Here is a 26,539-nt window from a genome sequence, read left to right on the forward strand (position 1 = left end):
CTTTCACTCTTAACAATTTCAAGTCAACTCTCTTTGGAAAAATAGGGGTTTGAAATTGTGAATTAGCTCTTGTAAATAATGTTGATTACTAGGCTTTCATAACTTCAAGATCCAAACATTATTCAATTTAAAGCAAACTAACTAATTAAAAGAAAATTTTAGGGTTATGTTTGAATTAGCAATCGAATCAAATTGCAATATTCAAACCGAAATACAAATTATAAAATTTTGGACTAATTAAAATCTCACATGTTCCAAATTTATTAAAATTTAAAACAAGACTTTGAGAGATCCCTTTATATATCGTCTATGTTAATATTTGAGCCAAAAAAATAACTCACCCAAAATTCAACTAATTGGACCTAAAGGTGACAACTCTAGGATGTTTATATATTCATAAATTCTTCCAGTAATTAGAAGATCAAATACTTAAAGTTTAGGAATAAATCTAAAAAGGTGTATATTCACGGGTTATTAATTCAACAAAAAGAATCAAAGATCAAAGACATCAAAATAAATAGTAAATTTGAAGTTTTAAAATAGAATAGCATAAGTCTCGGATAGAGGTTGATGTTATACTTTTGAAACTTGATAATAAATAATGGTGACATTACAATAACCTTTCGTCTTATTATTAATTAAATAGTAAAAACAAAGATGGATGCGAGAAAAAGATAAGTCGGCGGCGAGCAATGATATGATTTATGAAGGGCCGACGCCGACGCCGACCGAAACACAAACGAACAAAAGGTAGGAATAATATATATATTTCATAAAATTAAAAAGCAGTCTATAATTAGTTGTAAAAATTTTAATTGATTTTACGGCAGTCGGAGCGAATCTGGCCGTCGGAGCCGGTGAGAGGGGAGAGGTTGGACATCTTAACCATGGCGGCGGCGAAGTCGGAGAAGAAAGCTTTAGGGTCGGAGATGTAGGAATTGACGTGAGAATCTGCGGAGGAGGGGGAGGAGGAGTTGGTGAAGAGAGCTTGATCGGAGTGAAGAAGGCCTTTGTTTTGAACCAAATTTTTGAAATAAGCGTTGTCGAACAAGGATTGAGTATTGAGATCCAAAGGGGAAAGGTTTTGATCGTCGCCGGAGAAAGGGCAGTTGGTTCTTAGAGAGGCTGCAAAATCTGGATCAATGGTGGTTGTTTCGTTATGGGCCCTTACTCTGAACATGGAGCACCTTGCTTGTCCAATTGTGTGAGATCCTTCAAGAAATATCAAATCAAGGGTGGTTAACTTTTTGTTTTTGGAGATGAATCAATTAAGGATAAAAAAAGAAAAAGAAAAGTGAAAAACCTGAAAGGGCGACCAATTCTTTGGTGTCGAAGCCTTTGTTAGAAAAGGCAGAGATGAGATCAGGAAGGTCGAGGAAGGGAGAAGGAAGGTCATTGTTTGCGTTGTCGAAGCTGGCTGTGGTTGAGTCCCTCCGCCCAAGTCCAACTACCCACGAAGGCCCTCCAAGCTCCAAAAACCAAACCAAAGCATTATATTATGCAAATGCATGCATGCATATCTTTCCTATCTTTTTATAAATACTTACTATAACCTATCTATTAAGAACATTGGGATCCAAATATCATTTTATACTCCTAATCATATCATATGTCTTATACATCCATCCATCCTTATAGACTAATTAACTAAATTTGCAATTAGATTTTATATTTCATAACACATTTTCAAAATAAAATCTATTTAAAACCCTACATTCTTAGTTGACTTATAAAAGTTTACAACTTTAATTAATAAATTAAACTTATAAATAATATTTCCTCATTCATTTGCTAATTGATGTTTCAAAACTAAATCTAATTTTTTTTAAAAAAAGAAAACATTTTAAAAAGAAATGACTAAAAAATTGAATGTTTCTTCAAAATATGTTAATATTTATAGCATGGAATTTATGAAAAAACAAACATGAAAGAGACAATTGCAAATATAAAAATTAGGAAAGATAGTACCATGCAAAAGAATTACAATTACAATTAAGTATTAGTAAATATATTCTTCTTATTTGTCTAGACAATTGCAAGTAATACCATGCAAAAACAAATTTTAAAATGTTAGCATACATTGTTAGTGCTACTAATTGTAATTACTCTTTTAGAATGGATAGGTTTGAACTTACTGCAATTACAGAATCTCGAGCTGCAAGAGACAAAATATCAGCACAAGAAACCACAGAAGGACAAGCAGCCTCCACCAACGTTTTTATTGAGTCGATCACTTCAAAACCTCTTAGTGAATCTTTATTTGGAATCGCCGTTTTTTCTCCGGTAAAGTTTGATGTGTCATCCAACAGCACCGACGCATCACATCCCTACATGAACATATATAACCATTTTATTAACAATACTTGAATGTATTATAAAATGCAATCATTTTTTCCCCTAAAATGTACTTAAATGTAGACATGAGACAAATATTATAAATTACAAAATGAGTTAAAGATATAGATCACATGCATTGACAAAGCAATCGTGAAAGTGAAGGCGAAGCAACGATGCTCCCATTCTATACTCTTTATCTACTGCTTTCACGACTTCACTTCGGACAATAGAAAGTAACTTTGGGCATGTACTCGCATAGAACTTGGCAGATAAACTGCCAGAGCTCAAAGTTACCAATGAAGCAAACACCAAAACACACCACAAGTTGCTGCAATTTGGTCCCATTATTATTACTGTCTCAGTGATATTATGTTTGGATTCTGTAAGGAATGTTGGTATCTCAAACTATGAATATATAGTGACCCAAGTTTCAGCTTGTTGCATCTTGGCGGTTTACCTTTTGTACAAAGTCAAGTTCAAATGTTGAAATTTTGTGAACAAAAACAGAAAGGAAATGAATTTTCACGAGCCTAAACCCACACTAGTGTGGGTGGGTGTACCAAATCTTAATTACTACTTTATCTGGTATTTTTTGTTTTTGTCTTGGCTTTAATTGTTTTAAATAGCTCAATTTGAAATGTCATTGACTATATAGCTTTCATTTTCTTAAGCATGGGAAAGTTCAACTAGCTGAATTCATTGAATAGTGATTTTAATATATATATTCTTAATTAGACTTGAAGAAGTGAATGTTGATGTCGTCTAGGCAGCACTGATTGGGGTGAGTTTTAACTAAATCATATTGGATGTGTGAACAGAATGCATATTAGGAATCTTATACTTGGTCAAATTATTAGTGCTTTTAGTTCTATACACTATATTGCATTGGTAAATGTAAGACTAATTAGGAGATATTCAATTCCATATGATTTTGCTAATCCCCCAAACTTTAGAATCTTCCAGTGCCTAAAATGTGACAAAATTTTCAAATGTTATAATGGACTGCGACCAAGCTAAGGTAGGGGTCACAAACATTCATACAAGCCTTGTTGCAGTTTACAGCTCAGAAAATCAGATATTAATATTTCACTTTTGAAAACTAATTAAAGTTTTCGGTCTAAATGGAGGCTGAAGAAGTTTCTAAGCATCATTTTGCAACCCTACAACGAAATGTCCTGCCATGAATATGTCAATTTATACAAGTTTGACCTATAATTTTCAAAACCAATCATTTAGGTAACTTGTGAATTCCAACACCTAAGTAGTATTGGCCATTGGATTATAAAGGGATATAAGTTGATTCTTAATGAATAATAATTATGTGGCAATATTCTTTAAAAATTGTAGATATAGCAAATTTTATTAATGAGACTATTATTTGGTTAATCCTTACCAGAGAGTTAAAACTTTACAATATTTTGAAAATTTTGTCCATTTTACTATACTCTTGTCACCCAATATGTACTCTAGACTGGGTCACCGGGAGAGTAAAAGATTGTTAATGGAGCAGTACGATTATTAAGCAAATCTCTGGCTACAAAATACAAATATCACACCACATCATATATATCTCAATCTATCAATTATTGTTGCCTCTCGGTTTTCGTCAGGTCTAGGAAAATTATGAAAACAAAAATTGGAACAATAATGACCAAAATTCACTTCCTATTATCAGTGCACAAAAATCAAAATACAAAGTTTTCCTCCTCCGCACCAATAGGTTGTAATCTATCCCCCATTTCTCGAATAGCAGCTGCAGTAGAGTCATCTATGCCCAGCAAATATTGCAAACGAGACAACTTCTCAGGGGTCGGCTCGCTCTTTGCATATACAGAGTACAGATCGGCAAGTTCTTCCGACACATCCCATGATAAAGGCTTCGATGGAACAGCTTTGTCACATGCAAGAAGATCATTGAGAGATGATACCTGAAGAAAATAAAAACGCCCTATTACACTTGGAATCTAAGTCAACAGTACTCAGTAATTAACTGAAGATATTTGCACAACTTCAATCTCGGTTGTTAATCTACAAATGAAAATAATTAAAGTGAAACATATCTTACCACCCCCTGACGATTTCTCTGCCTGAACAATGCCACGGCCTGAACTAAGGAGTTTGACAACCTGCTCTCTGCCAGCTCGTGTACAACCCGTTTTGCCTTCTCAGCATTAATGTTGAGGTCCAACGGGATTTTCTCATAGACTTCTTCTTCATCGAACTCGCCAGTGCCGGATGAGAAAATGTCATCCACAGTCTTTTTGAAGAGATTCTCTCGCAATCTCTCAGATATCATGCTATCTAGATCAACATTTGCTTCCTTAAGTTCTCTAATCTGCTTAATGTTGAGCCGTCCTTGACCAACAGCAGTTTCGATGGCAGCAGCCATTTTTGTGGTTGTTATGTTCTTAATGATCTTATTGGCATATTCAGCAGGCAACCCAACTTTCTTCTGTAACTCGTTGAGCTGTTCTACCCTGGCCTTTGTAAGTTGACCATCGGCCAAAATTACCTCAGCTTGTTGCTGGAAGGCCTGCTCAGCAAGGCTCCTATGTACTTCAACAGTCTCCTTAGTGGTTAAACCCAAAATGTTGCCAAGCTGATTTAGTAAGACATACTCAGAATCATCCTTCTTTGTCGTAATCTGAGCACCAAAAGGAATACGGGTAACTTCACCAGTTATACAAAAAAGCAAATATGTCTTGTAAAGGTCGGTTCGTTCTCTTTCTGGCAGGTCATCCTTCAAAGTGATCTCTGTCTGACCAGGTTTCCCCAATTTTGCAGAAAGCTCTTTGTTTGGTTTTATTTTCCTCAAAGTCTGAAGTGATTCCCATTCCTCGTCCTCCTCAAGCTGTTCCTCTACTTCTTTGATAGGCTCTTCCGATGAGGCATCAGCATCAGAAGATTCCCCTTTTATATCAGCCACCAATTCTGTAACAACTAGCGTATTAAAAGCAATCATCTTCTTAAGTTCTTTTGCAGCTTCAGTACGGTTTCCAACTCCACGAGCTCGCTTTATATAGTTGATGAAAACCTTCCGAACCTTCAAGAATTGGATAGTATAAAGAGAATCAGGATGAGAACAACAAAATATTTTCTCAAGCTATTGAAAGAACACAATAAAGATGATTACTCACTGCTTTGCTGGCAATTGACATGGCAGCCTCCCTAGTCAAGCGCAAGCCATGAGCTGCCTTCTTCACAGATTTCTTTATATCTGCATCATAACCATCAACACCTGCAGCAATGGCCTCCCTTACAACCTGGAAAAAGAAAATAGAAACATTAGTCTTGATAGAATAGAGGTGGAAGTCCCACCAGATAGTGTGTCAAATTACAGACAGAAACAAGTCCAACTGTTTTATGAAACCCATAAATAAGAACTTAATAAGTGAAAATGAACTGTTAGACACCAAGGCACTAGACATAATAAACAAAGAGATGCTAAATATCATTACCTTTTCAAACAAGGAACCACAAATATCTGTATGTGCCGCTTCGACAGTCTGTTGAGGTATGCAAAGCATAACTCTTAACCTCAGCAGTGCCGATACATCCTCATCACTCAGCTCTCCATCAGCAACACATTGCTGAAGCTTTTGTCGGTAAATTTCTTCATAACACAACGGGTAATTCAGAAATAATCGTGAAAAAGATAGGTGACTTATAAACAGGCACTCGAAAATATGGATAAAGATGTATGAACAAGCTGAATGAATACTAGGAAAGCTCAAAGCGGAAGCTGATTATTGGACAGCACAGACCAAACACAGGGGAGCCAGATCCCACAACCAGTTGTATCATCTAAAATAAAATACCTTCATGAATCTCACTGGCCTTCAATGGATCAAAGTGAAGCTCCTCACAGAGATTTTGGAGGAAGGCTGCTTTACTATCTGCTATCTCCAAATCACCACTACTAACAGACTGTGAAAGACGTTTGCGATAAACCTTTGAGGTAACATCAAGTGTAATGTTTTCTGCTTCTCGCGTCCCTAAACCGAATATATTTCTCAATTGATTCAAGGCAGCAAGCTGAGAGGGAAAAAAAAGAAGAAAAATAAATTATCACTATCCTTTACAATGGGGGAAGGGAAAGTTATTTGCAACAAATCAACTACTAATAGAGAGATAGACATGCACTGCATTGACCTAAGGAGAAAATTCTCAAGAAAATATTTATAGTAATCATCAGTGAGAAATTTAGAGCATGCTTGGAAGAGAATCTGAAACCAGAAATTTTAAAACAAGGGTTTCAATGAAAACAAAAGTGTATTTTATGTTTTTCAGATATTTCTTTGGTAACAGGTTCAAATATTGGATTCTAGTTTTAAAAAATGTTTAAATCTGTTTCATACTATATATTTATAAATCATAAAACCAGTCTAACTTATTCACTAAGATTTAGCCGATAATAAGCTATTATTTATTAATTTATTTATAAATATAATTTATATTTAAAAAGTTGGTTAAACTACAATTTTAGTCTCTATTGGTTGGAGTAAGTTAGAGTTTAGCCTATTGTATGATAAAATATCATAAATAGTCCTTATGATTTGACAACCATGATTTGACAACCTTCATAAATAGTACCTACGTCATACCAAAAGAACTAAATTCTAGTTACAAACCATTGAGACTAAATTTTATCCTTTTATTTATTTTATATGATTATATAATTTATAATAAATTACATAACACATATTATATAAAAGAAATGAATTGAGTTTATAACATAACATAATGTATTTCTAAATGTTTTTAGATGTATTTAATATAATTTTGTTTTATAAATGTAAAATTCAAAATTTTGATATATTAAAAACATAAAAAAGTTGTTTCCAAAATTTTCACTGATCACATAATCCAAAAATAGTATTCAAAAACAAAATACAAAATTCAGATCACCTGACAAATACATATTTGCATAACTCCACAAATTTAAAAACATAAAATAGAATCCAGATTCTCTACCAAACAGGGCCTGCCTTAGTGAATCATGGTTTTATGTTTGCGATGGTTTCCCGACGTTAACTTCAAATAAAAAATTTATTCAACTTTTGCAGGCTAGTATTCCAACTGTAATTATTTCTTGAGATGAACTCATAGCAAGGGGAAAAAATGAAAAGAAAATATAATCAGCAGCCTAATGCAAACCTAAAACATAACAACATGCACCGCTTTTGACGTACAAAGTGTGAAGAATTAGCATAAAGAACGATTAAGCCTTCAAGAAGGATTAGAAATCATTATATAATTAAATGCTAACCAAGAGCGGTACATGTTATTATATTTTGGGCTTCCGTTAGAAATATATTTCCTCATTTGTTAAACTATATCTTGAGGAGGGATCGAATATTGGATTTTGTGAAGCATGGTGGGCGGCTGATAAAGCTCTTCTGTGAGCCATTTTGAACAACAGCATTTGCTAGCTTATATTTTACCAGGCTTTGATCCTTCCGCCTCTTCTGTCATTAGGTTTCACATTTCATCTGTCTAATAGAGAGCAAGCATTAGATACTGCAGGTCTTCTTACTGTTCTCTTCAGGCTCAGCAAGTGCTTCATGGGAGAAGGGATTCTAGGCTGTGCAGGGGGTTCTCTTGCCATTCTTACATAGTTTGTGGTTGTCCCCACCTTCCCCTCCCCTCCCCAAACTACCCCTGCTTACTCCTCCATCAAGGTTAAAATCTCTGAGGTAAACATTTTGGTGTGGTAAATTGTACATGAAAATTTCATCACTATGCATCATTTTCAGACAGTCTTCCTTGTGTTGTATCTGCAGTGATGTACATAGGGGTCATTGGGCCAGGTAAAGTACATACATCACTTGTTCTGAGATTATCAATTTGCTAAGTATCTCTGGTTTTGTTGGTTGGAGAACTTGGCTCATCTTTGGCCTAATTGCAATGATTAGGCTATTACTGAGGAGGTCCTAAGCCTTCTTTTTTTAAAATGAAAACAAGCCTCTTTATTAATATTAATAAAAGAGACTAATGCTCAAAGTACAAGAGAAATGTACCAAGGGCAAAAAGGACTAAACGAACATAGACAAGACAGAACATAATAAAATTGCAACAGCTGGACAAGAGCCTCTAAAACCCGAGCAAAACAAGAACCAAATACAAAGCAAGCTGAAAGCTTTTTCAACATGGAGACCCAAATCAGCTGAGATCTTGATCACAAACTGCTTCAAAAATGAATGGAAAGGAAAGCACCAAGAAAGGGCAACCAGTTGTGCTGCTTCAAGCTTGATCTTCAAAAATGAAGGGAAAGGAAAGCACCAAGAAATCTTTCATCTCACCAATAAAAACTCCACGTGTATTACAGAAAAAGCCCATCAAAGCTACAATTCGTCAAACAGAATTCTTCTTCCGTATGCCATCCAACTTCTCCAAATTCTTACCACTGGAAATTTCTCTCATCTTTTCTTTCTTCTTTAGTTATAGTAATTCCAATCTCCACATCTTCTAGCTCTTCTGAGTCATTCTTTCCTTGGGATGACAAAAGATCCACGGCTGTCTCCTCGGGGGTTGAACAAGCCCTCCCATCTACATCAATAGATGATTCAATTTCTTGTGAAGACATGAGATCTACAGATACCGCCTTTGAGGTTGACCAATCCCTTTCATCTATATTAACAGATTCATTCCTATGCATTGAAATATCGAAGCAAATTCTGAAGTTTGATCGACTGACCTCAACATTTCCATCTTGCACAGAACTCATAGCTTCATCCTACGATGCGTATCGTTCTTCCATACTCAAAATCAGAAGCCAGCATATCAACTGATAATCCCACAATAACCAGCCTTGCTAAATCTTTCACTAAGATGAAACCACAAAACTGCTAAAAAATAATAATTGTTCAATCGGTTGGAAACATTTCTTGAGCCTAGCTTCTTCATTGAATCTAGGGAAAGTACTAGTTCTGAATTAGGTGTTTCAAGAGACTTGAATCCCAATCTCTTTATCTGCAACCTTCAAACCACACAAGTTTCGCTACACATACTCCATTGTAACCTATTATTGAACCAAAAAGAGACTAAAATCAGATCTCAAATGAAAACTTGTTGGCATTCATCTACTAGCAACTTTAAATGGGCCGCTGACAGTTCGTAATGCTGAGACTAAGACAGGTTTCCAGAGATCTGTTTTCTAGTATTCAAATCCTCTTCATGCTTAAACAAATCATAGAGATCGGTTTCGAAGGAGTCCTTCAAAGAATGATCCTCTAACTCATTTAGCTTCCCCAAATGATCATCTTCCTCGCTGCTTACACTAAAAGAAGAGTCAAAATCTGAATCACATTTCTTTTTGGATGGAGGGGCCTGAGTTTCAAGAGAAGGGCAATTTTAGGTGACAAGCTATTTTGTGGGAATCTCAACTCGAGAGGACGATATAATTTTTGGAGAGGCAGAGTCATGGAGAGGCAATGTAACAAGGTTTGGGAGAAGGCAAGATTTAATGATTGTCTCCTATGTAGGTGTCAATCACTATGCCTCTTTGTAACTGTAGTCCTAGTTTGATCTCGTTGGAATAGAGTCCCTTTTTTTAGTTTCTCATAATCTCCCTGAATAGAGTCCCTTTCTTTGTGACTGATATTTTAATCTTGTACATTATTTCATTTCTCTAAGGAAAAGCACAGTTTTTTGCCATAATTTTTTTTAATAAGAGAGAAGGTGAAACAACAATATTGAGTCCAATCTACATAATACTTATTGTTATCATTACCATTGCCATAGGTTAACCTAGTGGTCTTAGCTGATTTTAACGCTAGGCAGACCTTCCAAAAGTTTGGCATATATCCATCAATGAAAAGACCATATGCCAATTCCTGGTCTTTCAGGTTTCCCATTCTACGATAACCAGCAAACATGGCCATGTATAACTTGCAACTCCTTGGAAGTTGGAAATTTGGAATTCCATATCCAGGTTCAATCGACATGCCCAAGGCTAAAATCACTTCTTTCAAAGTAGGAAGAAAATAGCTTCAAAATCCTTATTTGAGATGGATAACTTGCCACAAAATTTACCTCTTGCCATCACACTCCCTAGGGACATACCCTTTCCTCAGCTCACCTTACATCTATTAGACTATTACAAATGGCTTTAAGAGTGCAAATTGTTTATCCTTTAGGACAACCCAGAAGTGGGATAGATTCCAAGCATTGGTGTTTTACGTGCCTCAGAAGGCATCAAAGAACTTTGCAATTGGCACATCCATTTTTCCAACTCCCTAGCTAGCGTTTAACTGTGAATGACAACCACTCCCCTAATCTGAAATGATCATTTTAAACTATACATTAAAAGATAAGACAGTACATGGATTGGTATTATTAAATGCACCTTATCTTCTTCCATGCGGCCATTAGATAAAGAATCTGTAACATAGGTTCGATAGAGGAGCTTCAAATCATCTATCTTCCTGTCACCATCATACTCTCCACCTAACCCAAATGAGGGATAAAAGAAAGTCATATGTGATTCATCCACAAAATTAGAAATAACAATATTGAACTTAAAACCTACCCAGGAGAGAAACTGGGCCAACACCAGGAGCAAAGCGATTGGCATCTGGATGGTTCTTTAATGAAATAAGTAAACTGTTGAACTCGAGTATCTTATCAAGCTCTTCCACAACTTCGATGACTCCCCGGCTGGAACCCCAAAGTTATTATGAGTTTAACAGAAAACAATTAAACAAAGTAAAGAACCCAAATATAAAATATATATATTCATAAAACTATACATAAACAAATGAAAGATTGTGTGGGAAACAGAAAAGATGTTTTGGAGATCTTTGGTGGTAGTGGTAGGTCGTAAACTAGTTGACCCTTTGAAGAAAATTTCTCAACTCCTGAAGAAATTTTTGATAGATCAACTTTCAAGGTTTAAGATGGTCTATCCTATCCAAAAATGTTATACTTGTCAGTTTTTGAAATTCTGATCAAGTGGAGAGTTTTTCTACAACATCCATTTGGGTAAATAGGTTATGCCTTCTTTTCCTCAAATTTTCTTCTTTACTTTCTTTTTTCTTTTGTAAATAGGAATATTTCTTTTCTTTAAGAGGGAAGGAGGAGAGAGAATCCATCAACGAAACATTAACAAACAGGGAACCTAATTTACTATATTACAATGAAAAGTTAACAGAAATGTTTCTTTATGGCTTTAAAAATTACTACGAACTGAAACTAGACAGAAGGAATGGAAACCATACACTGCCCTTGTTCTGGACTTGAGTATATTGAGTGCTACTGATATATTTTCCTCAACAAGCTTCCTTGTATGCTCCTTAAATAAATCACCTGCCAGCTGCACGAAAATAAACTATAATGTTGGAAGAAGAAAAAATATGAACTCCTTAGAAAAGCTCTTGAAATGAAAAGTTGAGATACCTCATCAGAAAGTCGATACAAACGTTGTGCATCCTTGAGGCTTATGAGCTTTTCCGCATTAAGATCTAAAAATTTTCATCAATGACATACCAATCAGGATAGACGTGGGGAAAATGCACTGAGATGTTGAAGGTCATTTTCCAATAATGATTGAAAAATGTATTATACTCATTTACAAGTTTAATCAATCTCAAAATTTGATCTTTTCCTATCAGAAAAGATAAACTGAATTTTCAACTGAATGCCTAATTGAAATTATAATAAGATACCACCGTTTAACTACATTTATTCATCTCTCCACAATGAAAATGTAGTTAAAGTTCAACCCTTTCAGTAACCTAGAAATGCCCTCTTGAGTCTTTTCTTATTAAGACAGGAGAAAGCAAAAACAAAGGCAAACCCAAACCCTTCAGGATTTCAATAAATGCATAAGAACCTGAGTGTATGACAAGAAAATCCTGAATGTAAACTTGCTTACAACATGTTTACCTCTTCCAACTGATTTTAGCTCAGAAATATACAGGCGTTGAGCGTTGTCGCGGATGGCAATCTCGACCTGAATATAATATTATAAAACAGTTGTCAATTTAGATGCATTCAATCAAACCAGCAAACAAATTGACTAGACGACAAAACAGGAGAATAAATGGAAGTTGTATTTAAAATATTTATGTTCAATACCTGAGAATCAGTAACCTTAAAAACACGTTTCCAAGGTAACAGGAAAGACGATGCATCCCCAAACACAAGGGTTGATACGTATATAAGTTTCTGAAATGCCTGCACTGGAGGTTCACCCTTAATGGTCAAGCTCCATTTTTCAAGACCATGACAAATATCTCAACCAATCAAACCATTCATACACATAAAAACTGAGCATAGTGACGTACCCGACGTTCCTCTAGGTCACCATCACGGTCTCCAGTTTCAAGCCGTTGCCTAAAAATTCTTCTACCAATCTAGAAACCCAAAAAAAATGATTAGTTTTCTTTAAAATCACGCCGAATTAGTTCAACTAACACTAACACCCACAAAGATAATTCATATCTCCCACGTCAAGATGCAAAGACCAGTATCGAATACTTACCTCCATATGCATAGCAGCTGCATCAGGGTCATCAATGCCCAAGGCACTTTTGAACTTGATGATTGTGTCAACCTCATCACCACTAAGATCTTGACTTCCCGAGGGAAGAACAGAAGACACAAATCTGAACAATTTTTTTTTAATGAGAAGCAACATGTTGTATAAAGAAATTAGATATAAAAACTAGTGGGAGCAAGATTTTTATTTTCTTTTTTTGATATCGGTAAGTGTTTGGACCAACTTACGTGCTCGGACTAATTTCACAAGACAACTCATCTGACTCTACTACATTTAGGTGTCAAAGATCCTAACTGATCATCTTAAAGATCCTAACATTCCAGAAAGCATAATAGAAAACAAAAAGTTGTACAGACCTTTTTATTTGAAAGATATTTGAGGCATTGTAACCAGAAAGGTGAAAATAAAGAAACTCTAAGAAACATACTTCAATTAGCATGAATTGGAAGGGGTAATAGTTGCAAAAGTTTTAGCTGGGAAACTCCAAATAGGATTGACAAAGTATCATTTTTCCAAAATCGTATTTGTCCCTCTCAACTCCTTATAATTTGTTTTATTTCTTCCTACACAAATTTTCTGATGCAAAATTTTGAAGGCAAACGATGAGAAGATTTAAGGAGTTCGAAAGCAAGGAGTAACGTTTTAAAAGCCCAAACCTCACAGTGGATGGGAAAGTATCTCAATTCCATTCTTAAAAATAGGATACTAAATTTCACGGATGAGAGGAATTTACAAGGAAAAGACCGACAAAGTCAAGGGAATGCCTGTCCAATTGGCAAAAATCATAAAAGGGCATGCGAATAAAACTACATAGCAGAAAAACTGAAGAACCCAACCATCCATAAATTCCTCTCTTTCAGAGGTTCTTATACTTCTTACCAACTCGATTCCCGTAGAAGGGTCTTATGGCGAAGAGCCACATAATCTTACCTTACATCTATCTACCTTTAAAATAGGTGTCCACAAAAGTAATAAGTAGCAGCTCTCAAATTTCTAGGGAAATATAGAGGCGAGTAGAAATTTACAACACTAATATATTGAGCTTGAGCATCGAAAACCCGTTTTTCCAGTAGTTCATTAAGCAGTTGCAGTTCACGCAGGTCTTACCGACAATACAAGTCACAAAGCTCCGCGTTAAACGCCTCATCTTGCTTGCTAACTCCATATCTGAAGATTAACGTGAAATAGAAAATGTTAACCTACTATTGCAACAAAATGCCAATTCTCAAATTTTTTATCCAAAACCTTGAAGTAATGATATCTGCGGACAAGCAAACCATAGTTTATCAACTCTAGTAAAATAAAAAAGTTCCTGTTCGTCAAGTCTATACAGCTGAAAGAAACTTAAGGAATAGAAATGGGAAAAAAAGAAAATCAAACCAACTTTGTGGCAATGCTTTCAATTTCTTCATTCTTCACGTTCTTGGGATCATCAAAACCGGCTACATAATTATGCAAATCGACAGCCGCAACTTCAGGAACACAAGAATTAAAGGAGTATACAGCGGCTCCACTAGCCGCAGCGAGAGCAGCAGCACCACCTAAAGCTGCGTTGCTGGACTTACCAAAGCGCAAGCCGAGTCCATAACCGGCGGCTACAGCTCCGGCAACAACAATGGCAGAGGTTGCTAAGCGTAAAGGCGGAGGTAGAAGGTGAACGATAGGCTGAAGCCCAGTAAGCTCCTTCTTGCCACCAAAGATATCAAGCGAGGAAGGGGAGGAGGAGGAGACGTCTTGTTGTGCAACCTCGGAGGAGGCACGGGGAATTGAGACTCTGAAGTGGCGACGTCTGGAGAGATTGAAGTTAGCGGGAGTTGGAAGAGGGAGAGGATTGAGGAGATAAGAGGAGGTGGAAAAGCGGTTGTTTGAGAAATGAGAAGCGAGAAGCGTCGAGGGATTCATTTCTCCCTCCAATGGTGTTGTGAGGGATAAAGGGAGGATGAATGGAGGGTAGATAAGGCAGGGAAGGAGAGCTGTATTAGGTTATGGTTCAGTTCAGGGAGGCTTTTATAGGGTTTAGCAGAGTTGATTAAGGGGAGCAGGCGCCCAAGGGGATTGAATTGAACGAGGAAGGAGAAGAAGACAATGCCAATGCCACATGGACATGGACATGGACATGGGGATGATGATGATGCCCAATTTTCAATTAACTGCAAAAACAACCCCTGTACTTTTTATATTTGCAATTTTACCTCCACTAGTCCCTAATCTTCATTTGTTTTTCTTACAAGTCCTTTCAAATTCCTTTTTTTTTTTTTTTTTTTTGCATCCTTCCTAAACAAACCTAATTTTGTTAGCCCCTCGAATTCCCGTCCCCCAAGAATAGGGTGCAATGTCAGTCTCTTCTTTGCGACTCCCACTTTCCCCATGGATAACCAAAGCTTCATCTTCATGTTTTCGTTTCCCCGACCCTGTTTTCGTTTCCCGGACTCCTCCTCTTAGGCCTGCACTGCTCCACTTTTTCTCATCTTCTACTGCCTCCACCGATGCTTTTTCCACTCGGTGCGCTCCGGATCAGCTCCGGAAATGGCAAGCTTTCCGTAAGAAAAAGGTCGTTTTGCGAATCGGCTATGTCGGGACTGATTATCGAGGTCCTCATTTCACGTTACTCTCTGTTTCTCTTGACCATCCTCTTGTGAATCCTTCACCATTTCTCATTAACTCACTAGTTTTGACAATTCAGGGCTACAAATGCAACGCAACCAACTGTCACATCCAAGTAAGTTTTTCTCTACATTATATCAGGAAAATTCCTATCGATGGATTGACCATGGCATCCCCTGAATATTCTGTTGCTGTGTTATGATTTAATACTACTCGCACTTTGAATGTGATTGTGGTTTGCTCTACTTACTTATCCAATGTAGGGTTCAATTCAACAACTAATTTATTTCACAATGACCAACTGAAACTATTGAGATTCTGTAAGCAATTAACTACTTTATAGCTGGTTCATTACATTTTAACTAATTAACCATGTAATTACTTAGCATTCCCCTGGCAAGCTCAGTTTAGGGGAGGAATCTCAAACAGTAGTGGCTACTGAAAGTGGGTTTGTGAACATATCGTGATGGAACATTTTGAATCGTTTATGACCCAAGTGGAACTTTCTCAAGCTCATTGCATTCGATTCAAGACTGTTGAACTGAATTTGCACTTAAAGGCACCTTTGAAGAACCACAAAATATGTAACGCATCCTTTTAACAAATCTCTAGTCTCTAGCTCTAAAAGGGGTGTTTGGAGATTTCGGCTTGTGATTGGGTTTTATAAACTCACGAATACTTTGGCTTTACATTATGTAATATGAGTTTGGGTTTTTGTAGCCTTCCTGCAAGCATCCAATCCCATGCAAAAATCGTGGAATTAATTAACTTTGCAGGCAGTTCTTCAATCAAAGTTGACTCTTGGTGCTCACCCTGCTGCATAACAAGTGAAAGAAATTTCATTTTTCTAAAATAGTTTTACATTGGTAAACTGCCTTTGTTTTTGTTCTTCAAGTTGATTTTTGTACTGTGCCACTTTTACATAACACCTCATAGTGAAAGCCTTTTCCAAAGTACTCCACAAGATGTGAAAATATTCACTACTCTAGTTCTAATGCTTCCTATCATTGAGGCAAATAACCATGAATATCATTTTTTTTCCTTAGCTCCAAAACCAGGAATCTGGTTTTTTACTTGACTTGTCAGCATTTTTAAGTTTTTGAAGGTGGGTGTTACATCTTCGATTGTGTATCCTTCTTGGGGGGAGGAAGAGGATCTTTGACCATTTTGTTTGGGATTGTGAGTTTGTTACCTCTTAGTTGAACAGGTTCTTTAGAACCTTTGGGCTTGTGCTTTCTTGTATTAGAGGTTGTTGTTCAATGTTTTAGGAGTTGCTCTCAAATCCTCCTTTTCGTGAAAAACGACGTTCTTTGGCCGTTTGTTTTTTAATATTACTATTATTATTGGTTCGTTGTGGGGCATTTGGCTTGATAGGAATTGTAGAACGTTTCATAGTATCAAGCAGTCTATCTTTAGGATGTGATTAGGTTTAATTCATCCCTGTGAGCAATTATTAATACAATTTTTTTGTAATTATTAGCTCAGTGTAATTCTTCTGGATTGGAACCCCCCTTTTGTAGTTTGTCACGAGAGCTGTCATTTTTTACTTGTCTTTTGTATTGCCCTTGTATATCTTTTTTTTTTTTTAAATGGAGACAAAACTTCTTTATTAATATGAGCTCAAAGTACAAAAGAGTTATACAAAGAGAGCAATAAAGAAGTTGTAATCAAGGGAGTCCTAGAGGGATCCAGGTACACCTAGACATCTCAACTAGGTTGGCACTCTCATAGCGCCAATGATCATATCTCGTGTAAAAGCATAGAAACCAAACAAAGATACAATACTAAAGCATCCAACTTATTACAATGGTCCAGAAAACAATACAGGACCAGAAAAAACAGCATGAAACAAAAGGGAAGGCCCAAAAATACAATCTCAAAATTAAAGGCTAAAACAGAGGCAATCCTCCAAAGCTTCAAAATGCAGAAAAGGGCTTCAGACTGTGTAATCTGCAAACAATGGATCTAATGCAGCATCGAATAGGCAGGCTAAGTAAGAAAAGCAGCCCAATTGAGGTGAATGTCTTGAATGGAATGATTAACGGACTCCTTTTTTACGGAACACCAAGCTGCAGCTGGGATCTACTGCACACATAATTTTTGCCCTTGGTCTTACTTTATCATGGAAGATACGTTGATTTCGCTCGAACCATAATTCTGTGAGTAAAGCTTTTGACAAAATTTCCAATATGATACGAGATTTTTTGGGTAAAATCGGACCCGACAAAAATTGAACTACACTAGCGCTTATGGAATGATCAAATACCCAAACTAAATTGAACAAGGAGAAAATCCTTACCCAGCAGAAGGAAGAGACGAGGCAGTTCAACAAAATACGAGGAAGATTCTCACTAGCCTTCAAACATAGAGGACAAATCGAAGGAGAGAGGCTTTTATTGGGGGATTTCTTTTGCAAAATTTCTAAATTATTGAGGGACCCGAAGACCATAATTCAAATAAAAATGTTAATTCTCCAGGGGCTGCCTAATTTTCAAATTGCTGAAGAAAAGAAATGTCTATCCATCGGGGAGGCAGATTTTAAGTTGGCTGAAAGAGACTTAACGGAAAATTGGCCTTGGGATCAATGGACCATGATCTATAATTGTTGGAAGTAACCACTTCTTCAGTTGAGAGGAGGGATAGTAGTGATTGAAATTCAGCAATTTCATCATCCTTCAAACATCTTCTAAAGGCCAATAACCAAGATGAAGTGTCATGGTCCCAATGTGCTGCTACTGAACCGGTGGGCAAAAGGGCAATTCTAAAGAGCCTATAAAATTACTCCTTGATAGGGACATTACCAACCCAAGGATCTATCCAAAATCTGATTCTATGGCCATTACAAAAATTAAAGGAGGCTAACGAGTCAATCGACCTCCAAACTCTAGCAATATTAACCCAAGGACTCCTTAGGCTGTTATTGGACTTCCCTTTAGTGAACCAATCAAAACCCTCCTTACCGTGGATGCTTCTTATTATTTGCCTCCAAAGAGCTAACTCTTCTTTTGAGAATCTCCAACCCCATTTATCGAGCAAAGCAATGTTATGGATTTTAATTCCTCCTAGGCCGAGTCCCTCATCTTTTAGAGGAGATGAGACCTTGTTCCATTTAACAAGGTGGTTGATTTTGCTACCAGCATGACCTTTCCAAAAGAATTTTGGCATGATTCTCTCCAAAGTGACAGTCACACTTTTAGGTATTGAAAATAAAGATAGGTAATACTTGGGAAGAGTAACCAGAACTGAGTTGCACAAGGTATGTCTTCCGCCTCTAGACATGTTATATCTTTTCCACCTATCTAGTTTCCTTTTGAATTCAATCGATGACTGGTTGCCAGAACACCTTTTGCTAAGGGTAGCCTCCCAAAGGGAGACTTAAATATATAAGCGGTAACTTTTCTGCCTTGCACCCTAGTAGATTTTCTGTTTGAATCAAATCATCCTCTCCCACATTAACACCGCTAAGGGCTGATTTCTCCCAGTTTACTTTCTGCCCCGAACATCATTTGAATAACCTAATGGCATCCTTAAGCTTAAGAAGCATCTTCACATCATACTTACAAAATAGGAGAGTGTCATCGGCAAATTGAAGCAAAGGGAGGTGGATCATATCTTTGCCAACAGGGAAACCTTCAAACTGGTTGTCACTACAAAGCTTATTTATGATTTCTCCTAGAACCTCACTTACTAAGAGAAATAAAAAGGGGGAGATGATTTCTCCTAGAACCTCACTTACTAAGAGAAATAAAAAGGGGGAGATGATTTCTCCTAGAACCTCACTTACTAAGAGAAATAAAAAGGGGGAGAGGGGTCCCCTTGGCGGATACCTCGAGATGCTGTTCTTTGGCCTCTTGGCTTACCATTAATGAAGACTGAAAATTTTGGACTCCTTAGGCAGCCATTATCTATGAAATCCACGTGGAGCTAAACTTTTTAAGAGATAAAATCTTTTCTAGAAAGTTCCAATTCACCCTATCAAAGCCTTTTTCAAGATCAAATTTTAAAATGCAGCCTTTTTCCTTTTTGCTCTATAATATTCCACTGCCTCGTTAGCAATTAATATTGTGTCAAGAATCTGCCTACCTTCGATAAAAGCACTTTGGGTAACTTATAATTGCATCCATAACGTGTTTTAGTCGTTCAGATAGAACCTTTGCAATTACCTTACATGTTAAGGTAGTATGGCTGATTGGGCGGAAATCCTTGACTAGAGTTGCGTTCTCTTTTTTTGCACTAAACAAATGAAGTTTTCTTGAATGCAAGCATTTAATCTTCCATTTATGTGGAAATCATCCATTAAGGATTTGAAAATATCCTTGAAATTAGACCAATGTTTGATTAGGAACTTTGCTATGAATCCATCCGGGCTTGGAGCTTTATTGCTGCCAAGTGCCTTTAAAGCTTTAAAAATTTCCTCCACTGAAAATTGAGCAACAAGAGCCACATTCTAAATTGAGGAAACACATGACTAATTGCTATTAATAGGTATGAAGCTGTCCCTCGGAATTCTTGTATAAAGTGTCTCAAAAAATCTAGCACAAGTCTTTCAATGTCTCAGAACGAAGTTGACGCTATCCCATTATCGTCTCTTAATTCTGTTATGAGATTCCTTCTTTTCTTTGCATTTAAAAAGCAGTGGAAATAACCCGTGTTCTCATCACCCAAAGACAACCAATTAAGTTTACTTTTCTGAAAATAATTACGCTCTTCACTTTGGTAAATGTAGCTTGTAGAGTTGTTCTAGAACACAATTCCTCTTCATTTAGCCCAATCAACTCAGCCACAAAAGCATATTTTTCTAACTCTAATAGCAAGTTTTTTCTATTTCTTTTAACTTGGCTTGCGCTGCCATATTCCATTCTTTTACTACCATTTTAACTTATCTCAACTGCTCATAAAGTATGAAACTGGCCCATCCATGGAAGTTTGAACTACTAACTGTTTCAGCAATAATCTGATTACATTCACTGGACAGCAACCAACTGTTACAGAACCGAAAAGGATGACCCCAAAGAAAAGCACCAGCCTCTAAAATTAAAGGAAAGTGATTCGAGAAAATACGTGCTTTGCAAGAAACCCGAGAATTATTCAAAAGAACATCCCACTCCTGATTTATGAAAAATATGTCTAATAATGATCTGGAAGGAGAACTACCTTCTTTAGACCAAGTAAACCTTCCATTTTGCAATGGAATTTCTATGAGATTAACCAAATCAATGAACTTATTAAACAATGACAGTCGTTGAGTGCTCCAGTGGATTGGAAATCTTTCATGGGCCCAACAAGTTATATTAAAATCCCCACCTACACACCAAGTCACAGCTGAACAAGCAGCTAAGGAAGACAATTCAGGCCAAACCAATTTCCAAACTAGACATTTGTAATCCAACAGACCTTTTTGCACAAAGTGAGGCATTTGATAGACAGAGAGAAACGTCTTTTAATAACCTCAGTTACTGAAATTTTACTACTGTCCCACATGGTAAGAATTCCACCAAAAGACTCGATAGAGGCCACAAATTCCCCGCCAATATCCTTGGAACTCCACAGTGATTTTATAAAAACCGAAGTCAAGTTATCCTTCTTGGACTCTTGGATCACAACTACATCCAGACTGCAATTTTTATGAACTGTTTGAATGTTGCATGTTAAGAGGAATCATTAAGCCAGAATAATTCCACGATCACCGGTGCCGGCCATTGTATTCTTCTCCGGCGCCGGTGCGATAGTTGGAAAATTCTTCAAAATTTCAAATGGATTTCTGATTCTAGGGAGAGATGCAAACGCTCATTTTGGGATTTTCTATTGATGGAAAGAGGGAGGAATCAAGATCTTCATCAAGCATAAATTATCTAACTCTCAAACAATCAAGAGAGTTCTTAAAATCATCCCGGAAGTTAGGGGCTTTGAGGGGACTAGTAGGATTTAAAAATTCAAAATCACCAAAATGAAGGTAGATATTTCCCCTCTTTAGATCGGTGATTTCAATCGTGGACGGCACAAAGCCACATAAGTTCTTAACTTGAATTCGGGCTTCACTAACATTGATTAAATTCAAAATTTCGAAGGCTATATCTAAGAGACCTCCAAAATGATCCTCAATGACCTCAAAGATACTTCTACACCAGTAATCGAGAGGAAGGTTTTTAACCTTGAGCCAGTCGCCATATCCTTTTTGAACAAGTTGCCGGTTGTGTTTGAGGTTATCCCATCTTTTGAATTTGAGGTGAACATTACCCTAGGCCTGCCATTTTCCTTCCTCATGGATGGAATCTAAAATTGATCCTTGGTCAATGCTAATGAGGGCATTCTCATCATATAGAAGATTTATAACAATTTTTGTTTGGAAAAGAACTTCCAGCCTCTTTCAGATCAGTTTTCAGTTGTCTGAATCAAATAATTTTGTTATAATCCATAAATTTTTGAAATTGACATTCACAACTTCATGATTCTTAATCAGCCAATCCTTTTATTTTGAAAGGGGAAGGACTGGCTCTTGAATCTTCCTTTTTTGACTAGGAATCTGGCCTGTTACCTTAACTTGTAACCTTGGGACGGGGGAGTTGGAAAGACTTGATTTTGCGATTTCTAACATAACTTAGTTTCCTACTCGAATTCGGAGAAGGTATCTTGGAGGAATTACCAGAAAACCATCTAGCGTAATCCAGTTTTTCAACGAACTTACCCAGCATTGAGCAAAACAGCTTCCATCCTTGCTGCTCATTACCTAAGCACACTCTAATATTGTAGAGCCCCCCTGAATATGGCCAACGATCACAGCTGAGTATCCAACCAAACTTAGCTTGAAACTTTGAAATTCTCAATCTTCATCTGTCAATGTCCCTGAGTTTCCTAAAATGTCTGTCCATCGGAAATCTGATAAGATCAGTTAAAGCTGATAGGATCCATCTAAGTTGGCTAACCGAGAGAGATGCTTCTGCCGGCTTCTACATCTTCCTTCTTGCCAGTCAATTTTACAACTAACAACCTCCATAATGTGCTCTGAGACTTAACGGAGAGGACTGCTGAAAAACCTGGCTGCCAGAGAGGGGAGGAGAGGGGAGGTTGGTGATGGTCAACAGGGAATAATAAGATGTAAGCCTTATTCCTTTGCCCTTGTATATTCTTTCATCTATCTTGATGAAGTTTGTTTGTTTCTAATATATAAGGACTCGTCAATGACTCAATAGAGCATTCATAGTTTAAGCTATTTTTTCAACTTTCACAAGAGGAACTTTCAATCCATCTTCTTATGATGGACTGACGGATTGGGTTCCATGTACTGAAGACAGTGCATTCTAATAGGCAAATTTTCAAGAAGTGTTAAACAATCTTGCTGGTACATGCTTTGGGAGAACTGAAGACGTGTGGCAGAATAGTTACTGCTAAAAGAGTTGATGAAAAGGATTATAAACATTACCAATGCCATTAAATTTTGTTCTCACCATATGTCAGTTCCTAATTACAACTATTTCATTACAATCTAGTTGCATAATGATTGACTGAAATAATCGAACTTAGTATGTATGTCACCAGATCAATAACTGATTAAATACACGTAAACTGATTATCCACTTAACCATTTAACTAACCTTGACATTTATATATATATATATATTACACTTCTCTAAGTATCCTAGATAAGCATTTTTTTTCCTTTCAATGTTTCTTTTACCATGGCATCAAACAATATTAAAGGGTTTCCGTTGGCTATGATAATAAAGTACTAAGGCATGGAATATGATAATACTGTGTAAAGACTCTTTTTATCTTCCTTTTGCTGGGAATTACAATGCAGAAAATTAACCTCATAAAGTTTTGGTGTATAGCAATCGAACAAGAATTGGAAGATGCAATATATAAAGCTGGTGGAATTTGTGATAGCAACTATGGAAATCTGAACAAAATCTCATGGGCAAGGAGTAGCCGCACTGATAAAGGAGTAAATATCTTGAATGTCTTAGTACCTCATTTTATGACTTCTATAAACTTATTGGTTGTTTTGAATTGTTATTTCATCTCTTTCTAATTCAAGGTTCATTCTTTGGCTACAACAATAACCTTAAAAATGGAAATCCCTGGAAGTGCATGGATAGACGACCCTTGTGGTATTTCACTTGCTGATTACATCAACTCTTATCTTCCTGATAATATCAAGGTTTTTGGCATTGTACCTGCACAGAAGTGAGTGTTCTGAGGTTTTTTCATTGGTGCTTTTTAAGTGAGTAAATGAAGTGTTAGCACTAGCATGATACACTTTTACGCATAAACTACAAAGTGGTAACATTGCATCAATTTTGTTACTTGTCAAGGAGGTTTGATCCTAGAAAGGAGTGTGATGTTCGGATGTATTCGTATCTCCTCCCTGCTAAGCTTATTGGAATTGAAAGTAAACTTAAAACTACTGAAATTGATTGCCACATCTCAGACTTTAAAGATATATTAAAATCCTTTGAGGTACGTTATGATCTCCTTCAATTAATTACATACGCATCATATTGCCCCTTCCTTCACTGCAAGAAACATGATTTGTTATTTGATACAGTATAGTGCTGTTATTTGGGAAGACAATTATATGTCGTTGAAGAACAAAGGTGAATTCTTTTTGGCCACAGGGGGACCATCCTTTTCATAATTATACAGTACGCTCCATTTATAGAACGAGAATTCGAGCCAAGCAACTAGTATATGCCCTTAAGTCAGGCAAGAAGGTATCACCCGGTGATATGTCAAACTCTGAGTTTGAGGGAAGTGATCAAGAAAATGATACTTTTGTTGAAGGAATCAAGGAACCAGATCAACGTTCTCCAAGCTTAAGCGTCTGTGAAAATCTAACTGAAGTATGCAGTAAACTTGAAGATGGATCAGAACTTCTGAAGGGTGTTCGTGCAAGATGGCTTCATGAGCCAGATGAGAAAGATCGTATAGGCGCCTCACACTTCAGAAGGATTCTTTACTGTTCTTGTGGGAAGCTGGAAACATATTTTGGATGTGATTTCATTGAGATATCCATTTGGGGAGAATCATTCATGTTGCATCAAGTTAGTCTTTCTCTAACATTGTTTTTATGGTACATAATTTGTTCTCATCCATTTTCATTCCAATTTGTAAGTTAATCTATATTTACTCCATTTATTCTTGATTTCAGTTGGTAGCTCTATTGCTTAGATAGGTTTTCCGTTGTAATGCCTCCGGTAGCTTATATCTTGCTTCTGGCCATGTGGGAGCCAAATTTTGGTTTTATAACTGTACTTTGGTGCTCACTCGACAACTTTTTTGCTGCATTATTTCACTTTTTAGACTCTTTTCCCTCTTTGGAAATCAATGCTGGCTTAATGGACTTTTTCCTGTGCTAGTAGTCCAAAAAATTAAGAAATAGCTATGGGTTTATGTTTTAGGAAATTAAATTAAATTCTAAAATATTACCATCGATTAAATAATTTGATGGTCCTATCCATTCCTGGACGAAAGATAGTAGTTAATGGGTTCAAGTTTTATGAGCTTGACTTGTTCAATATCTACCATTATAACCTTCATTTACTTCCTGAGGTTATAAATTTGTAGGATCAGCATGGTCCCTGTGCATTGGTGGACAGAAGATATGAGTTGATGAGTTCAAGCTTTATGAGCTTGACTTGTTAACTATATACCATCATAACCTTCATTTACTCCCTAAGGTTCATAATTCATGAGTTCAAGCTTTATGAGAAACTAGAATCTATTATTAAGTTTAGGAATTGGAAGGAGAGTGGGAGGTGAAAAGGTGTCAGGCTTTCTTTTGGCAGATTTCTCATTTCCATTCTTTTTGTAACTTTTGAGCTGATAATATGATGTTTTCTTATTAAAAAAGAACATCAATAACATATCTTATGAACAATGAAGTTGTTTTCATTAGTAATTAATAAAGGGTAGTTAATGTTCTAGTTTTAAAACGAAAGGACCATTCTGATGCAACTTTTATTACATCCTTGGCAGATTCGGAAAATGATAGCAACGGCTGTGGCAGTGAAGCGGAAACTTCTCCCAAGAGATATTATAACATTGTCACTGACCAAGTTTTCTAGAATAGTTTTACCCATTGCTCCAGCTGAAGTCTTAGTCCTAAGAGGGAACAGTTTTTCCAACAGAAAACGGCCAGGAGCTCCAATGAGGTCAGAGTTGTTCACACTGAATGAATCAGATGACATAGTCAATTCAGTGAATGAATTCTACAGATCAGCGATATTGCCCGAGGTAACTAAGTTCCTGGACACAGAAAGCCCCCCATGGAAAGAATGGGTGGAGAAATTGGACAAGTACACAAGCATTCCGAATGAAGAATTGGATGAAGTTAGGAGTGCTTGGAAAGCATGGAAGTACAGGGAACATTGATCTGATCATGAGAAATCAAGATGGCCTTTGAATTATGTTGATGTGTTTTTTTGTCTGCCCCTCTGTTGTTGGAAGTCGTCAAAAACTTGAATGTTGAAGAAGGATGGGAAGCAGTTGAGTTTGAGTTAGGGGAGTTATTAATGGCATAAATTATGGGAATTGGGCATTGAATGGACGTGGTCTGTGGCCACCCACCAGCCGGGGGGCGTTTTAATAAGCTCAGCATCAACTGCAGACAATCAACTGGGGAATTGGCACAAGCCACAAGGGAGTGAGCTCACATTCAATGTAAATGGCTTAAAAGGCGAAATATGTAGGTGAGCCTTTGACACAGGGCTGTACTGATGTTGATTCAACTTCATTTCTGATGGAAATTTGGATCTAAACTTTGACTAATACCCATTATGAACATTTCATGTTGCTTTCCCTCTTAATTTACAATGATATACTGTTTATTGTTTTTTTGTTGTAGAATATGCATTTATTATCTTATGGTTGGTCTTTCATTAATCTTGGTAGAAAACCTCCCTTCAGAATGGAGTAATACATGTCTAGACAGTCTATCCAACCCCATTTCTTATCTAGTGCTTCTTTTTCAAAAAGCAATAAACAATAACTATATGGGGCTTTAACTAAGAAGACCTTATACCATATTACAAGATCATTTTTTTCTATATTTTTTCCTAAAATGACTTGTATATTACATAAAAAATATGGACTAATTTA

General features: G+C 36.6%; 3 protein-coding genes and 1 long non-coding RNA gene across 5 annotated transcripts; 1 reads left to right on the plus strand and 3 right to left on the minus strand.

Annotated features, from left to right (window-relative positions):
• Positions 1 to 545: 545 nt before the first annotated feature.
• On the minus strand, positions 546 to 2,706 carry LOC101221157 (cationic peroxidase 1). Its single transcript, XM_004145255.3, has 4 exons — positions 2,473 to 2,706; positions 2,136 to 2,327; positions 1,304 to 1,469; positions 546 to 1,212 (listed from the first exon to the last, which is right to left on the minus strand). The coding sequence occupies exons 1-4, from the start codon at positions 2,680 to 2,682 to the stop codon at positions 812 to 814; spliced, it is 969 nt and encodes a 322-aa protein (XP_004145303.1). The 5' UTR covers positions 2,683 to 2,706; the 3' UTR covers positions 546 to 811.
• Positions 2,707 to 3,832: 1,126 nt separating this feature from the next.
• LOC101203016 (protein TIC110, chloroplastic) lies at positions 3,833 to 14,922 on the minus strand. Its single transcript, XM_004145183.3, has 15 exons — positions 14,223 to 14,922; positions 13,946 to 14,005; positions 12,821 to 12,944; positions 12,624 to 12,692; positions 12,415 to 12,513; positions 12,223 to 12,289; positions 11,734 to 11,798; positions 11,556 to 11,650; positions 10,868 to 10,995; positions 10,685 to 10,785; positions 6,156 to 6,372; positions 5,796 to 5,950; positions 5,475 to 5,600; positions 4,403 to 5,380; positions 3,833 to 4,265 (listed from the first exon to the last, which is right to left on the minus strand). Exons 1-15 carry the CDS (start codon positions 14,738 to 14,740, stop codon positions 4,023 to 4,025), a joined length of 3,045 nt encoding a protein of 1,014 aa, XP_004145231.1. The 5' UTR covers positions 14,741 to 14,922; the 3' UTR covers positions 3,833 to 4,022.
• On the minus strand, positions 7,247 to 10,678 carry LOC116404462. Its single transcript, XR_004217304.1, has 2 exons — positions 9,035 to 10,678; positions 7,247 to 8,886 (listed from the first exon to the last, which is right to left on the minus strand). It is a non-coding gene; the product is annotated as an uncharacterized LOC116404462 (long non-coding RNA).
• A 190-nt stretch (positions 14,923 to 15,112) lies between the features above and the next one.
• Positions 15,113 to 26,287, plus strand: LOC101202778 (putative tRNA pseudouridine synthase). 2 transcript variants are annotated; one of them, XM_031886853.1, is made up of 8 exons: positions 15,113 to 15,429; positions 15,522 to 15,557; positions 15,706 to 15,762; positions 23,272 to 23,384; positions 23,478 to 23,626; positions 23,755 to 23,899; positions 24,058 to 24,483; positions 25,418 to 26,287. In XM_031886853.1, exons 1-8 carry the CDS (start codon positions 15,171 to 15,173, stop codon positions 25,811 to 25,813), a joined length of 1,581 nt encoding a protein of 526 aa, XP_031742713.1. In that variant the 5' UTR covers positions 15,113 to 15,170; the 3' UTR covers positions 25,814 to 26,287. The 2 variants fall into 2 exon arrangements, with proteins under 2 accessions (XP_031742713.1, XP_004145230.1); XM_004145182.3 differs by lacking the exon at positions 15,706 to 15,762 and having other exon boundaries at positions 15,114 to 15,429.
• Positions 26,288 to 26,539: the final 252 nt, after the last annotated feature.

Source organism: Cucumis sativus, chromosome 1, assembly GCF_000004075.3.
Source record: "Cucumis sativus cultivar 9930 chromosome 1, Cucumber_9930_V3, whole genome shotgun sequence".
In the NCBI taxonomy this organism is placed as follows: Eukaryota; Viridiplantae; Streptophyta; class Magnoliopsida; order Cucurbitales; family Cucurbitaceae; genus Cucumis; species Cucumis sativus.